This window comes from Epinephelus lanceolatus, chromosome 5, assembly GCF_041903045.1.
Source record: "Epinephelus lanceolatus isolate andai-2023 chromosome 5, ASM4190304v1, whole genome shotgun sequence".
Classification (NCBI taxonomy): domain Eukaryota; kingdom Metazoa; phylum Chordata; class Actinopteri; order Perciformes; family Serranidae; genus Epinephelus; species Epinephelus lanceolatus.
This window is the reverse complement of record NC_135738.1, coordinates 637,521-653,569: the sequence shown is the minus strand read 5'-3', so window position 1 is coordinate 653,569 and position 16,049 is coordinate 637,521. Positions and strand designations below refer to the sequence as shown.

At 45.2% G+C, this 16,049-nt stretch overlaps 1 protein-coding gene across 2 annotated transcripts in view; it reads left to right on the top strand.

The window, feature by feature from the left end:
* Positions 1-16,049, top strand: part of insc (INSC spindle orientation adaptor protein) — an 87,124-nt gene that overhangs the window by 66,714 nt on the left and 4,361 nt on the right. For both annotated transcript variants that reach the window (XM_033634218.2, XM_033634219.2), the window contains exons 7-11: positions 2,625-2,750; positions 9,621-9,792; positions 10,687-10,865; positions 12,445-12,511; positions 13,465-13,620. In XM_033634218.2, the coding sequence (XP_033490109.1) occupies positions 2,625-2,750; positions 9,621-9,792; positions 10,687-10,865; positions 12,445-12,511; positions 13,465-13,620 (700 nt within the window). The remainder of the gene's footprint in view (positions 1-2,624; positions 2,751-9,620; positions 9,793-10,686; positions 10,866-12,444; positions 12,512-13,464; positions 13,621-16,049) is intronic.

Genomic DNA, 16,049 nt, shown 5'->3' with positions numbered 1-16,049 from the left:
AGAGAAATACAGATAGAAGTAAATACTGCAATAAATATTAAATACAGAACAGAACAAACAATATAAACAGTCTGATTCAGATTATGTAGAATAAGAAATAAAATCTGCTTCATGTGCAGTTTGAGAGGGTTTGGTAGTTTTGTGCAGAAATGTGAAAAGTTCACAGTATGAGTGTAAAGAGAGAGAAGCTGTGCATGATGAGGAGAGGTGAACGTGACGCAGCTGTAAAAAGCTTTAATGTTTTACAGTCACAAAATAAACTGAGCATCAGTAGAGCATGATTCATGTGCGTCACAGGAACTGACCCTCTTCAGCTCCCATCGTCCTCTGAGTCTCTGGAGTTTGACAAAGTTTACTGAGAGCTGTCTGTCAGCGTTCCTCCAGGTACGGCGCTGGAACATTATTGCGTAGGCGGCGAGCGGGGCGGGGCGGTCAGGCTGGAGGGCAGCATGATTAGTCACTCGGAGCCCCGGCAGCACGGCCTCACACGGCGGCCCGGTATAATGGCCTTGTTAGGATAATGGTGGTAGTTACAGGCTTCGTCTTCCTCCTGGTAATTCAGCCTATCCACACGCTGAATACGACTCAATACCTGCAAGTGTTTGTTGTCACAGCGGCGCTGTGGTGTCGACGGCGAGCCGACACGTTCCTGTTTGTTTACACCAAACATCATCCAGCAGAAAATGCTCAGCCATTACAGAGAGCTCATCATCTGTTTTCAGGAAATATGTATATCGTGACAGGATGAGTGTGATCAGTCACATCAGGTCCCGTGGACTCTTTAACGTCCCGCTGTCGGCTCTCACAGCCCGCAGCTCCTGTAGCACGCAGATATTTGATCCATCAGGTCACACAATCATGTGTGCTTCAAGACAAGAGCTGACGATGACGTACGGAGGGATGAAGAGTAACATCAGCGTCTCTGTGCTGCAGCCCCACATCACAACAAACACAGCATCCTCTCAAACGTTGGACACCTGGTCCTGAGCTGCTGCTGCTGCTGGACACACAACGTCTCACAAAGTGTTTCCACATGAGCAGTGTCTACATGTGCAGCCCGCTCTCTTTTACACCTCATTTACATATTAATAACTTAGTGTGGCTGTCACATGTAGTGATGGCTGACATCACATCCAGAGACAGGTGATCAGGGACGGACGGTGGACACACGAAGCTCAATGTTAACTAAAACAAGTAAATGGATCACATGACCTCACTGCTGACCTCACTACACCGGTTCCCTGTGTCGGCCCTCGGCCCTCCGTACATCAGATATCAGTTTATGTTCCCCTCAGATCTGAAACGTCCTCCTTTGCTTTGTTTTTAAATGTTCCTCGTGTGTCCCAGATGAGTCCTGCTGAGGGCGCTCTGTGTCCTCACCGCCTCCAGCTCTGCGATCATTGATCTTTTTTTATCTGGATTTTAAATGTGTCGAGTTTATTGTGACTGTGTCTCAGTCAGACAGCTCAGGTTTGAATGTTTGTTTCAACAGCAGAGCATCTCCGGCCTCAGCGCTCCCCACAGAGAAGTTCACTTGAGATAACTGAGGGTGATGACTGAATATTTCCCCCTGTAGCCGCAGCCTTTGGGTGGAGGTGGGGCTGAATCAGCACTGATGCAGGACATGTTCACAAGGCGAGGAGAGAGCTGGGAAGATTCTGCAGCTTAAATGGACCGCCAGACTGGGAGGGTGTGTTTGTGATGACATATGATGGAGAGTGACGTGTGACGTGTGTGACGTGTGAGTCAGTGCTACTCCAGTTGACGGCCTGAAGGAGCTCACAGGCGTCACGCCATTTTATTAGTTTACTTTCTTTTTGGACTGTTAATCATCTCTTTTCTGTTGTCAGTTTGTTCTGTGTTGTTTGGTTTGATTTTTGGATATTTTATTGTCTTGTTGTCGTCACCCTCTGGTCCTGGAGAACTTTGTGTTCAGCTGTTTGTGTCTGGGTCGTTCCAGTTTGACCATGTGAGGCACTTCAGACTGAGCGCTTGTAGGAAAGCTGCTGTATGAATACAGCTGAGTTGAGGTGAAGACAGTTACAGCAGAATTCAGACTGTGTGGTTAAGTTCAGGCAGCAGCAGCAGCGGCTGGTGCAGGACGGAGGAGGATTGTAGTTTATTTCATACATTTCTATAAAACTGCAGACACTTTGTTCTTTGTCAAACCAACACCAGGATCTGTCTCTGACCTGAACACAGTGCTGCTCCTGTCTGAACACGTCGTGCACGCTCACTGCCTGCAGATATTACATGAGCTGATATTTGATGTGAAATATGAAACTTGACTGATGTGTTCATGAACAACATTTCTGTCTGTATCATGTGGAATTTAAAAAGTTTGATTTCTCATCAACTTATTTTTATTAGTTTTTATCAGGATGTAGCAGCTTTATTTAACTCAGAGACTCATGGTCAGTTCAGACATACACGCACGCACACAGACACACACAGACACAGACACACACACACACACACACACACACAGTGGATGAACCCTGAGATGGTTTTACTGTTGTGAATTAGGGACTGAGCTGATCTCAGGTTGATGTCGGAGCAGATTTATGAATCACTGTACGTCTCTTTTACTACAAAGATCTGATGAGTGTCTGGTTCCTCGACAGGAAGGAGCTGTGGTGGCCTTGTTCAAGATCTGCAGGCAGGACCGCTTCAGAGAGCTGTACGCTCACGCTCTGAGGACCGTCGCCTCCATCTGCTGCGTGGAGGAGGGCATCAACCAGCTGGACAAGGTCAGTCAAGTCTCACACGCTCACACAACATGAGGGACAGAGGTCACTGATTCACAGAGGAGAGATTTCACTCTTTATTTCAGGGTCAGATCCAAATGTATAAAAACAGGAAGTAAAATATCTCATGAGTTTTGTTGTGATGGATAAAAGTGGTGATGTGGATGTATGTGAGACAGACAGACAGAGACAGACAGAGACAGACAGAGACAGTGAGACGTCTTCGTCCCTTCAGTCCACACTGACTGTGTTTACCCTGATCAGCTGACGGAGCTCAGTAACGTCTGAACTACTGCACGCCGTCTCTGTGTTATGACTGCCAGGACAGTTTATTTTCACAGGTGAATGAATGTGGGCCAACAGAGGCAGCAGGAGGAGTAGGAGGAGGAGGCTGTGGCTGCACAGAAACACAGTGATTTAAGACAAGGCTTTCTATACCAGGAAATAATCCAAAGTACGTGCATGAGACAGTCTGTGAAACCAATCACGTCCCTCCTCCTCCTGCTCCTGCTTGTCCTCCTCCTCCTCGTCCTCCTCCTCCTCCTGCTGCTCCTGATGCTGTTCACTAGAATCTACCACAGCACAATGAAAACATCCAATCAGAGCTGAGGAGCGTCTGTCGAGCCGTCAGTTGCTGCTCATGAACTCGTGAACTGTTCCCAGAGACAGATTTGTGACCCGGCCGCCATGTTGGATCCAGCCAGCTGAAGTATGGAGCTCTGCTCAGCAGCAGAATGAACACAGGTCATAATGATCTTTACAGGATCGAATTCGTACTAATGTTTGTTTGTTTTGTTTTTTTACTGCCTTTGTTACGGTGTGACACAGAGTGACACGAGGGAGGAGTGAGAATGAGGGTGACACGCAGCAAAGAAAGAGAGAAGAAAATGTCTTTCAAAGTATTTGAGGTTCAGAAGTTATTAAAAATAAAACCATTTAATTAGTTTGCCTCTGCACTCAGCCCAGGTAAAGACCACACGTCCTCCTCAGTGCTTCATTCATTATCTGATGTATGTTTCACAACACAAACTGTCCCCTCTCATCATAACGGTCGGTCCCCTAGTGCGGAGTGAACACTGACATGCTGACACGTACAGAAAACCATTTAATTACCATTGAAACATGATGAAACTGGTAATTACCTGAATCAACAGCATGTGTCCTGTAGATCAGGAGGAAACACCTGTTACAGGTGAGTTCATCCTCTGACACTGACAGACTGGGTCAGAAGTCGTCTGTTTATGTCTCATGATGAATAATTAATGTTCAGCTGACACAAACAGCCTCTGTCGTCTCTGTCGCTGTCATGTTTCTGTCATGTTTCTGTCATGTTCCTGTGTTCAGGGGAAACTTTCGTCTGCAGCAGCCGACGTTTCGAAGCTTTAGCTGGATTAAATTTTCATGAATGAGTTGAGCAGGTTGAGCTGGCCGAGGGCGGACCAGGAGCTGCCTATAATTTTAGGATGGCAGAGAAAGCAGGTGTCTGACTGTGATACAGTACACACACACACACACACACACACACACACACACACAGATGAGTCATGATTTACAGTGCAGAGTGCAGAGATGAGGTCATCATACCTCTGAAACTCCTGACAGGTCACAAACACTCAGACCTGAGTCACTCCTGTGTGTGTGTGTGTGTGTGTGTGTGTGTGTGTGTGTGTGAGACAGAGACACAGAGATAATGATACATGCGTCTTTGTTTGTCCTCGTTTGTTCTCTGTGGAGAATTCAAGCACAGAAACAACAGACACACCTGAAAGACAAATATAACCTGATTCCTGCTGCTGATGATGACGAGCGCCACAGCGGCGTCTGTGTTCACGCACAGAGCAGCTGGGACGGCGTGAATCATCCAAGTGTGGAAACTCTTTAACGGGAACCAAAGTCCGCCCCAGATTAGCAGCCCCGTCCGTCCCGGGAGAGACGCTGTCAGGCGAGTCTGCGCCACCAAGCGCTCAGCAGAGATCGCTCAGGCTTGAGAAACACACCTGTCAGTGATGGAGAGGAGAGGCCGGCACGAATCTGTGCTGCTCAGCACACTAACTTAGTTTATCCCCAACTGGAACATTATGTAACCACAACACGATGATTATTGATCAGGAACACAGCTGCCACACACACACACACACACACACACACACACACATAAAGAAACACAACTTTAACATGGAGTACAGACCATCAGAGATTCAGACTGACTTTACCCCCCAGCTCTGAAACTTAGAATGAAATTCAAAATCGTTTGATAGAGGAAGCCGTGAGGCTACGGTGGCCTGGAGGGGGTGGTCACATGACTCCAGAGGAGGGTTTAATTCTGAGAAACTAATATACCTCCAAACCAATTCCTGTTTCCTGAGAAATATCAAAACAGGACAAACCAATAAAGTTGTAGGCGTCAAACTAAAATGCCTAAATTACAAATATATGTGTGACTACAGAAACACGTCGTCCTGTGGGCGGATGTAAAACTCAGCAGCACGACAGTAACTTCCTTCAACAAATTCACCTGTTGGAGGCTCTGCTATCAACAACAAGATGTCTGCCATCAGCTGTGTGTGGACAGACGAGAAGACAACATGGAGTCTGTCTCAAACTTTGAAAGCGGACAGATCACAGGCATTAACTCAGCACTTCCTGTTTCCAGCAGCTGCAGTGACGTTCAAGCTGCATGAAAATGTTATCTTCATACTGACGTTCATTATAACATCTTGGAAATATGATTTTATTTTGTTTTATAGGAAGGAGAGGACTTTAGGAAGGAGAGGACTTTAGGAAGGAGAGGACTCTAGGAAGGAGAGACGCTCAGTTATTAAGGACGCTGCACATGATGTGAAACGACGATGGGAAAAGAGCTGAATGTTGAAATAAGTGAGGACGTGTTGCTGAATGTGAGAAAGACAGTCCACTAACTCAGAATCAAGTCCTGCTGCTGGAGGCAGTGTGGAGACATCATGGTCCACCATGTCCATGTCCATGTCCTCTGTTCTCATCCTATTATTCAGACGTTCTGGACAGAAGAAACAACAAGAGCTTCATAACCTTTAGGTTCACTTCCCTTTGTCTCAGACAGATCAGTGAAGATGATCCCTGTCTGCTAAAGACCTCGTTGGCAGGAGGTAAAGAGGCCGTTACTAAAGCCTGGCTCCACAAAGACTGTCAGCCATTTTGTTAACACTACTTAGATGTTGTGGAACAGACGACCTGCTCGTCACGACTCCAAGAAGAGCTGTGAGAAAAACAGAGGAGAACATGTTGTGTTTATTCAGCCAGTGAGACAGACGTCACATGATTCATGTGATGTCCACGTTAAATCATCCCGTCAGCATGTATTTGTCTTTTCTTTTCTTTGTGCTGCTCTTTATTTCTCTGTAGATTCTGTGCTTCATGAAGTCAAAGAGTTCATAAAGTGTGAAACAGACACACAGGTCGAGGTGTTTTCTGTCGTCGGTCACAGGCTGAGATTCTGTGAGCACTTCCTGAGAGCAGGCGTCGTAAACTTTGTTGTGACTCCTGAAGATGCAGAAAAGTTATTTGGCGTGGGCCCAGAAAATAAACTGAATGAGATCCATCCGCTCTACGATAAATGAGGAGATGGGGAATATCCTATTTTAGGGAGGAGGAGGAGGAGGAGGAGGAGGGGCGGGGGTGTGGAGGAGAGTGGATTGTTCCACGTCAGTGGGTCGCGATGGCACAGTGCTGCTGACGTCCACAGAGACAAAAATAGGGAAGTGCCCTGTGAAGCTGAGCGCTGATGCTCGTCAGCAGATAAGACTGACAGGTGTGACGCCTCGCCTCCGTCTGGATCCTCTAAACTTTAGTTTGCAGGAGAGGCGGCTGGCGGCGGCTTGGCATCACAAACACGCTCACTTTCACTTGAAGACTGAAAAGTGACTGAAAACAACATGTTTGTGATGCGTCAGGGAGTTTTCTCCAGGACATGATGAAGGTGTCGGTCTCCACCCTCCAGACCAACATCCTGCAGGTCATGACTCTGAGTTTAAACTGATAATATGGACGACTGTGTCAGACTGTGTGTGTCAGACTGTGTGTATCAGACTGTGTGTGTCAGACTGTGTGTATCAGACTGTGTGTGTGCTGATGACACACACTGACATGTGATCAGAGTTTAATAAGAACTACAGTCAGCTGCTGCAGGAACCTTTGGAGCAACACTGCCCCCCAGTGGAGGAACGTCTGCTCTACATCTTCATCATTTACCTAACACACACACACACACACACACACACACACACACACACACACACACACAGAAGCAAACACAAACAGCCAGGTGAGATAAATATGAGCTTGTGGCCCTGAGTGAACTGTGAACAGAGGATGATGATGAGGATGATGATGATGATGATGATGATGTTCACACTCTGAGTGATGTCAGCTGACTCGTATACCACAGTTTGTTGTCGGCCATTAAATCACAGTTTTAATTGGGATGGTGTTTTACGGGCGGAGCTGTGAGCTGACACTGAGGACGCCGAGGACTCAGGTCCCTGTGACACGTGTCAGACCTGTTTCCTGTGCTGTCGGACTGTTTAACAAATAACTTTCAATAAATCTGTTTTTATGTTTTTGTTCATTTTTATTTGACGTTATAAAAAAGACATTAAATCACACAAAACTACAAAAATGTCACGGATGAAACAATAAAGTCTGAAACTTGTTTCCAGCGAGGTCGCTGATGTGAGGAGAGTAAAGATACCTGCAGTCAATGACATCATGCTGTCAGCCAACCAACCAGAGCGCAGCGTCTGCAGATCCTTAAAGAGGCTTCAAGGCCTTAAAACATGAAAGTTGATTTCAGGAGGTGCAGATCAACAAAGCAGCGCAGTAAAGACACATATAATCCTGATAAAATCGCTTCAAGTCAAACAAATAAAGTAAATAATAATTTTGAGTCGTGTGTCGGTGACTCACGCTGACTGTCTGAGAGATGGAGATGTAGCTGTGTGTTTGTTTGTTTGTTTGTTTGTTTGTTTGTTTGTGGACACCAAGTTGATGTTTTCAGAAATTAATTCATATCTGAAAATACACTTTCTTATTGTCTTATTTTCAGCTATGTGTTTATTTGTCATGTTGCAGCTGCTTTGTTCTGTGTTGTATTGAAAATAAATATGTTAGCGAGCTGACGCTAACGCTAACACTAATGCTAACTGACAGTGCAGCACCTGTCCACTACAGTGAGATGAGCTGGTTAGCCAACAGTTATGTACCATTGATAGATATTGGTGAAGTAGCTGTGTTAATATTTCAGGTGTCCTGTGAGCATCAGTGGATCTTTGAGTCAAGTCAAGTCAACTTTATTTATAGAGCACATTTAAAAACAACAATCACTGACCAAAGTGCTTTACAATGGACACAATTATGCACAACAAGAAAGATAATCAACCAAGACAGTAGAGTTCGTCTTGAGCAAATTCAATGAAAAAGATGAATATCAAACAATATGTTCTCGTGATGAATCACCAAAAGCTAAGGCAAAGAGATGGATTTTTAGCCGGGCTTTGAATGTATTTATAGAGGGTGAGGATCTAACAGCTGAAAAAGCTCTGTCACCTCTGGTTTTCAACTTTGTAAGTGGGATAGAAAGCAGTGATTTGTCAGTGAGGGGACGAGAGGTGGAATAGGGAGCGAGGAGTTCTGAAATATAATCTGGTGCTGGTCCATGCAGTGCTTTAAAAACAAATAAAAGAGTCTTAAAATCAATCCTATACTTTACAGGTAACCAGTGAAGCGAGGCCAACACAGGGGAAATGTGAGCACTTCTCCTGGTACCAGTAATGAGTCTTGCTGCTGAATTCTGAATGAGCTGCAAGCGTGACAGAGCTGACTGGCTGATGCCGGTGTAGAGGGAATTACAATAATCTAACCGGGAGGAGATGAAAGCGTGAACCAGAATTTCTAAATCTTTTATGGACAGAAATGATTCAAGTTTTGCAATGGATCTTAGATGGAAGAAGCTTGAGCTGACAACTGAGTTGATCTGTTTATCAAATTTAAAGCCAGAGTCAGATGACACCAAGATTCTTTACATGAGATTTTAAATGTGAAGACAGAGGGCCAAGAGCACTGGTAACAGAGGCAGAAGTGTCTGTAAGGCCAAAGATGAGGACCTCAGTTTTGTCATGGTTCAGCTGAAGAAAGCTTTGTGCCATCCAAGATTTTATGTCATTAATACAGAGTAATAGTGAATTAATGCTGCAAGGATCTGATGGATTCAAAGGGAGGTACAACTGGGAATCATCTGCATAACAGTGATAAGATATATTGTATTTCCTTAGTATAGAGCCTAATGGAAGCATGTATAGTAAAAATAAAATTGGGCCTAAAATGGAGCCTTGGGGAGCACCATAGGAGATGGGAGCAGAGGAGGAGTACACATTAACAATTTGGACAGAGGCTGAGCGGCTTTGGAGGTAGGAAGCAAACCACTCACTGTGTGAGTGACAGATTCTGACAGAAACCACCGAGCACAGTGATGCTAACACATGTAGCCATGCTACATCTGCAGCTGCAGCTACAACCAAACACAAACCAGAGAAAACCCAAAACTATCCAGAGAATCATCACATGTGCGGCTCAGTATCTGTAGCTGGGGTCTCTGCTGCGTCTCTCTGTGAGCTGACGCGTAGTCGTAGTAATCCTGGTAAAGAATTAAACCAACACAGGTCGGCAGCTCGGGATGAAACCGTGTAGCATGAGTGACTCTCAGTGACTGACAGTGTCTCAGCTGTTTTCCTTTAACGTCTCGTCTGTCTCAAACAGATGACTGTTGATAGATCAGATGATGGTGATGATGATGATGATGACGATGATGACGGTGCATCCTGTGTGTTGTGTGGCGTGCAGGTGGATGGGATCCTGTGCCTGGCGGACATCTTGACCGATGAGAGCAGCGTGGAAGCAGCCAGGGCGGAGGCAGCGGCGGTGGTGGCCCAGATCACCTCGCCTCACCACACGTCCACACAGCACCTCGCCAGCTTCCTGGAGAGCATGCATGACATCGTCACCGCGCTCATCAGTGAGTGGACTGATGATGTCACCCTGACCTTTGACCTTTGACCCATAGTCAGCCTGACCAAGGGTTGTTGTCAGGTTAACAAATAACCAACAATGAATAGTTCAGAAAATTAGACTCACAGGATTGTTTTGTCGTCTGGTGATGTGATGGATCTGTGCGGAGGGCGAGGTCGTACACGCTCTCTGTCACACTCCTCACTCATGTACTGGTGCAGTAAAACATTAAGACGCTGCAGTGTGGCACGCCTGTCTGCAGCGAAGTGTTGGGCGTTAGTTTGAAGCTTCATGTCACTGAGAATAACCTGTAGCTTGTTGCTTTGTCGCTCGCAGTGTGAACATGGCTTCAGAGAATCCATTTGCACTTGCACTGGGCCACGTGGTGATGTGACAGTGGATGTTAGTGAACTTAAAATATTGCTGCTGGAGGGAACTGTGGGACGCCACTGTCTCCTGTCCTCCATAAAAGATGGTGCAGGGTTTCCTTCGCTAATGCAGGATTTAAAAAATGTAATCTTTAAATGTTTTATGAGGTCGGGGAAAAAGAAGAAGTCAAAGCCCAAAGAGACAAACGATCCAGAAACTCTTGAGGGAACCTTCGACCCAATCTGAGGATCATTCAGGATCGTTCACTGTGGATTTATTTTAGTTAAGTTTTTATCAGGTTCAGAGCAGATATTTGATGTTTCTTTACAACGAATATTTTATAATCAAATAGTTTAATGAATGAAGTGAATTATAAAACAAATTAAAAATATTTTAAGACTGTTCTTTGTTGTTTCAGAGACTGCATCTCAGACTGTGGTGAATAAGAATCAGTCAGTCAGTCAGTCGGCGCTCTTCATAGTGTCACATGTGATGATCTGTATCTTAACTGAGTGACGTCTTCCTGTGTCAGAGCTGTGTGAGAGCGCCTCCTGTGGTGAAGTCTTCCTCCTGGCGTCTGCAGCGTTGGCCAACATCACCTTCTTTGACAGCATGGCCTGTGAGATCCTGCTGCAGCTCAACGCCATCCACATCCTGCTGCAGGCCTGCAGAGACCGCCAGAGAGTCGACACGCCGTACTCCAAAGACCAGGTGCACAACCTACACACACACACACACACACACACAGTCACACACACACACAGCGCCTCACTTTAAAAACACACACACACACACACACACACACACAGTCACACACACACACACAGCTCCTCACTTTAAAAACACACACACACACTCATAAATATTTTTTCATATTATATTTAATTTTCCTCAGAAATTAGACAAACATACTCAACCCACGCAGAGAAACAAAGACTTGACTGAAATAAAAACAACATTTCACCCGTTTCATAAACAGGAAGTAAACAGGACTTCTGTCCAGTCTGTGTCAGAGCGAGAGAAACTTCAGAACAACCAAACAGGGCGATGAACGGGTCAATCTGAATGTTGTAATTATGAAATACTGAGACAAGATAAAGGAACAATGTGAGGACACAAAGTATTACCTGGACGACCTTTGGTTAAAGGGATAGTGCACCCAAAAATGTAAATTCAGCCATTATCTACTCACCCATATGCCGAGGGAGGCTCAGGTGAAGTTTCAGAGTCCTCACATCCCTTGCAGAGATCCAAGGGGAGCAGCTAGCACACCTAATGGAGGCTGACGGCGCCCCAGATTCAAACGTCCAAGAACACATAATTGAAACCACAAAATATCTCCATACTGCTCGTCCGTAGTGATCCAAGTGTCCTGAAGCCCCGACATAAAAAGTTGTTGAACTCTGTTTTTAGCCTCACGGTAGCCTGTAGCTCTGACTGCCTCTCTGTGCTCCACATTTTTCAGGTTATTGATTTGTACAAAGCTACGTGACAATAAATCTGTTTCACTGTGACTGTGCTCCGAGGTGCTGCTCAATAAATCTGAAATATTATAGATAACAAAAAACAGTAATTGAACAGTGACAACATGAACTTTAAACAGAGGGTGAACATTAATAACTCTGAACTGAGCAGAACTTGTTCTGTAGTGAAACAGCAGCAGCAGATGATGATGAAGATGATGATGAAGAGCTGCAGGAACACTGGAAGCATCTTTTTATTTTGACAAGCTTCAGTTCAGTTTAAACTGTGAGGTTCACAGGTACAAACATTATTTTACAATCAGTGTTATTATTATAACTATTATTCCCCTTTGATAATAATAATAATATAAATAATAATAATAACAATGATAATAATATTAAAATAATAATGATGATAATAATAATAATAATAATATTAAAATAATAATGATAATAATAATAATAATAATAATAATACCTTCTTATCTGAATTGTTTTTGTCATGTGTGATTTTATTTTGAAGCACAGTGAGTCACCCTGCTGCCTCCTTCCTCACTCCTCCTCCTCCTCTCTGTAATGACTGCTTAAATATCTTTAAACTCTATTTTAAATCATTTTAATTTTTTTGTCTTTGACCTCTTGTCTGCACTTTTAATATTTTTAATAGTGATTTTTAAACCTGGAACTCATTCAGTATTTCATTTTAATATCTTCCTCTGTCTTTACTCTTTTGTAAATAATCTGTATCCTCTATTATGTTTAATATTTTATTGCTGTGTGAATCGTGATGAACAAATAACATTAACTCTTTATTGTTTTACTGTCAGGTGGTGACCATCTTGGCGAACCTGTCAGTGTTGGAGCAGTGTGCCTCTGAAGTCCTGCAGGACCAAGGTAATCTGATTACAGCTGTTACTGTTGATTACATCCTACATATTATTATATTTAATGGGTGAATCTGCAGATGGATGAAGGACAAACATTTTTAGGATCCAGTCTGATTTGATCATTTTATATCTTGTTTGTATTTCAGGTTGTATTTCACACTGAACCTTAAAACCTTGTTTTCTTATACTTTTTATATTTGCACTCTTTTATCTTTGCACGTTTCACTTGAACTTCTCCCAATATGCAACATTTATTTTATTTTAAAGTACAAGCAAGGAAACAGGTGTAATACCTCTTTGATCCTGAAGAGGGCAGTATCAGATAAAGTCTGTGAGGAAGTCTGGCAGAACTTCACATTTTAACTGTAATATTTTCACTCATTAATCGTGTGTTTCATGAGTCCATCCTCCTCTACATGTTCCTCTGTCTCTGTGATTTCATTTATTCTGAACTAAACAGACCTTTATGTCTTCAGAGAACTGTCCCACAACATTTTGGGAACATACCCATTCATTCCCACATATTCTCAGAATGTCTTGGGAACCAAATTTTGCAGCCGGGGCTGAATCTGGCTCCATCAGTCACTTTACATTTCCATATAAGCTTCATGTCTCACTCCGGCCTCCTGTAGTGAGGGTCCATGAAACGAGTTCTTCTTTTACATCCTGCACATTAAAGTCACTTTGTTTGAGTCTCAGGTGAAGACCTGTGTGTGAAGCCACCTGCACACTGAACATTTATAGACTGTCGACTGTCCTGTGGGTCTGAATCCTCTCTGACAGTGACGTGTGTAACCTGTGTGGATATTTTAAACTCATCACTGTGCTGTGTTATGTTTCTGCTTCCTGTCTTCTTCTGTTTCCTTGAGTCTGTCTGTAGCTTCTGACAGCACGTGTCTGTTGTGGCCGTCCTCCCTGACGCCTCTCTGCTTCATGTGCACTGTGTGTGGTGTCTGTTAGGGATCGAGCGCCTGCTGCTGCTGCTGGGAGAAAAGCCGTCCTCCTCCAGTCCATCGGAGGGCGCCGCCTGCGAGCGCGTTCAGCAGAAAGCTGCAGTGACTTTGGCCCGTCTGAGCAGAGACCCTGATGTGGCTCAAACTGCCATCCAGCTCAAAGGTGCAGCTCCAGTTTTATTTCAAGAATACAGTTCAGAGAAACACTTTTTTTTTAGAATGGTTGAGTTTTCTTTACGTCTGAAGGAGACATTTGTATCGACACAGGGAGCAGGTCCTCGTCCACTGAGGCACCATGTACAGCCCAGAGTAATAAACCACACACATGCTCATTGGGCCCATTCACATTTTCATGTTTGCTCCTACACGCTTGGCACACAGAAGTTTCACTTGGTTGCAGTTCGCAGCATCACCACTAGATGTCACTAAATTCTAAACAATGAACCTTTAAGGAGTAAAAAGTGTCTCACAGTCCAGATGTCCCTGTGTCCCCTCAGTGGACAAGACAGAATAGACTGTGAGTCCATTTGTCAGCAGACGTCTTTGTCTGATGAGAAGCAGCTCACTGTGGATTCTTTATGACACCTAACATGTCATAACATGTGTCTCTGTTTCATAACAGAAGACAGAAATTATTATTTTTCTTTTAACTTCAGTGGCGTTCGGTTTATTCATCCTCAAGGAGGAGATCCTTTTCCACAGTACAAGTACTGATGGAGGTGATTTTCTAAATGGATTTATTGAACCTTTATTTTAACCAGAAAAACCTCTTGAGATTTAAAATCTCTTTCTTAAGATTGTCCTGGCCGAGACAGACAGAGAGACAGAGACGTCAGTTACAGACAGAGAACACTAAAACAAAATCAGAACTACTCAGCTCTAAAACAGACAGACACCTAATTGGATTACAGATTAATATCTGCTGTAAGTGAACCAAATAAAGTCCACAAACCAGGGGCAACTCCACCTGATGACAAAGAGCAGCTGTAAAACTCTTTGACAGATGATTGTGTTTAAAAGCTTTGAAACGACGAGAGGAACTAAGACGTGAAGCTGTGAGAGGTGGAGGTGACGGTGTGGGTCAGAGGTCGGCGGCTCCTCTCCAGTGGCTCCCTTCGACTTTGATAACAAAAAATAATAATACAGAAATAAATAACGGTTATTTTTTAACATTTCAATTTTCATTTATCAATGAAAAGAAAAGAAAAAAATAGAATGAAAATTAAAAAATGTTTTGCCTTCTCTTCTCTACAGTCGACCAAAGCTCAGCAGCAGAATTGAGTCTCTGGATCCTGACTGAATCCAAATAAATTGAAAGAAAGCAGAATTTAGATTTGTATGTTTTTACCGCTGACTCTGCATAGTTAAAGTTCAATGACCTGGGTGGAGGTGATGGCCTGGGTGGAGGTGATGACCTGGGTGGAGGTGATGACCTGGGTAGAGGTGGGTGATGACCTGGGTAGAGGTGATGACCTGGGTGGAGGTGATGACCTGGGTGGAGGTGATGACCTGGGTAGAGGTGGGTGATGACCTGGGTGGAGGTGATGACCTGGGTGAAGGTGGGTGATGACCTGGGTGAAGGTGATGACCTGGGTGAAGGTGGGTGATGACCTGGGTGGAGGTGATGACCTGGGTGGAGGTGATGACCTGGGTGATGACCTGGGTGGAGGTGATGACCTGGGTGGAGGTGGGTGATGACCTGGGTAGAGGTGGGTGATGACCTGGGTAGAGGTGGGTGATGACCTGGGTGGAGGTGATGACCTGGGTGGAGGTGATGACCTGGGTGAAGGTGATGACCTGGGTGGAGGAGATGACCTGGGTGGAGGTGGGTGATGACCTGGGTGGAGGTGATGACCTGGGTGGAGGTGATGACCTGGGTGGAGGTGGGTGATGACCTGGGTGAAGGTGATGACCTGGGTGAAGGTGGGTGATGACCTGGGTGGAGGTGATGACCTGGGTGAAGGTGATGACCTGGGTGGAGGTGATGACCTGGGTGGAGGTGGGTGATGGCCTGGGTGGAGGTGATGACCTGGGTGGAGGTGGGTGATGACCTGGGTGGAGGTGATGACCTGGGTGGAGGTGATGACCTGGGTGGAGGAGATGACCTGGGTGGAGGTGGGTGATGACCTGGGTGGAGGTGATGACCTGGGTGGAGGTGATGACCTGGGTGGAGGTGGGTGATGACCTGGGTGAAGGTGATGACCTGGGTGAAGGTGGGTGATGACCTGGGTGGAGGTGATGACCTGGGTGAAGGTGATGACCTGGGTGGAGGTGATGACCTGGGTGGAGGTGGGTGATGGCCTGGGTGGAGGTGATGACCTGGGTGGAGGTGGGTGATGACCTGGGTGGAGGTGATGACCTGGGTGGAGGTGGGTGATGACCTGGGTGGAGGTGATGACCTGGGTGGAGGTGGGTGATGACCTGGGTGGAGGTGATGACCTGGGTGGAGGTGGGTGATGACCTGGGTGGAGGTGATAACCTGGGTGGAGGTGGGTGATGACCTGGGTGGAGGTGATGACCTGGGTGGAGGTGATGACCTGGGTGGAGGTGGGTGATGACCTGGGTGGAGGTGATGACCTGGATGGAGGTGGG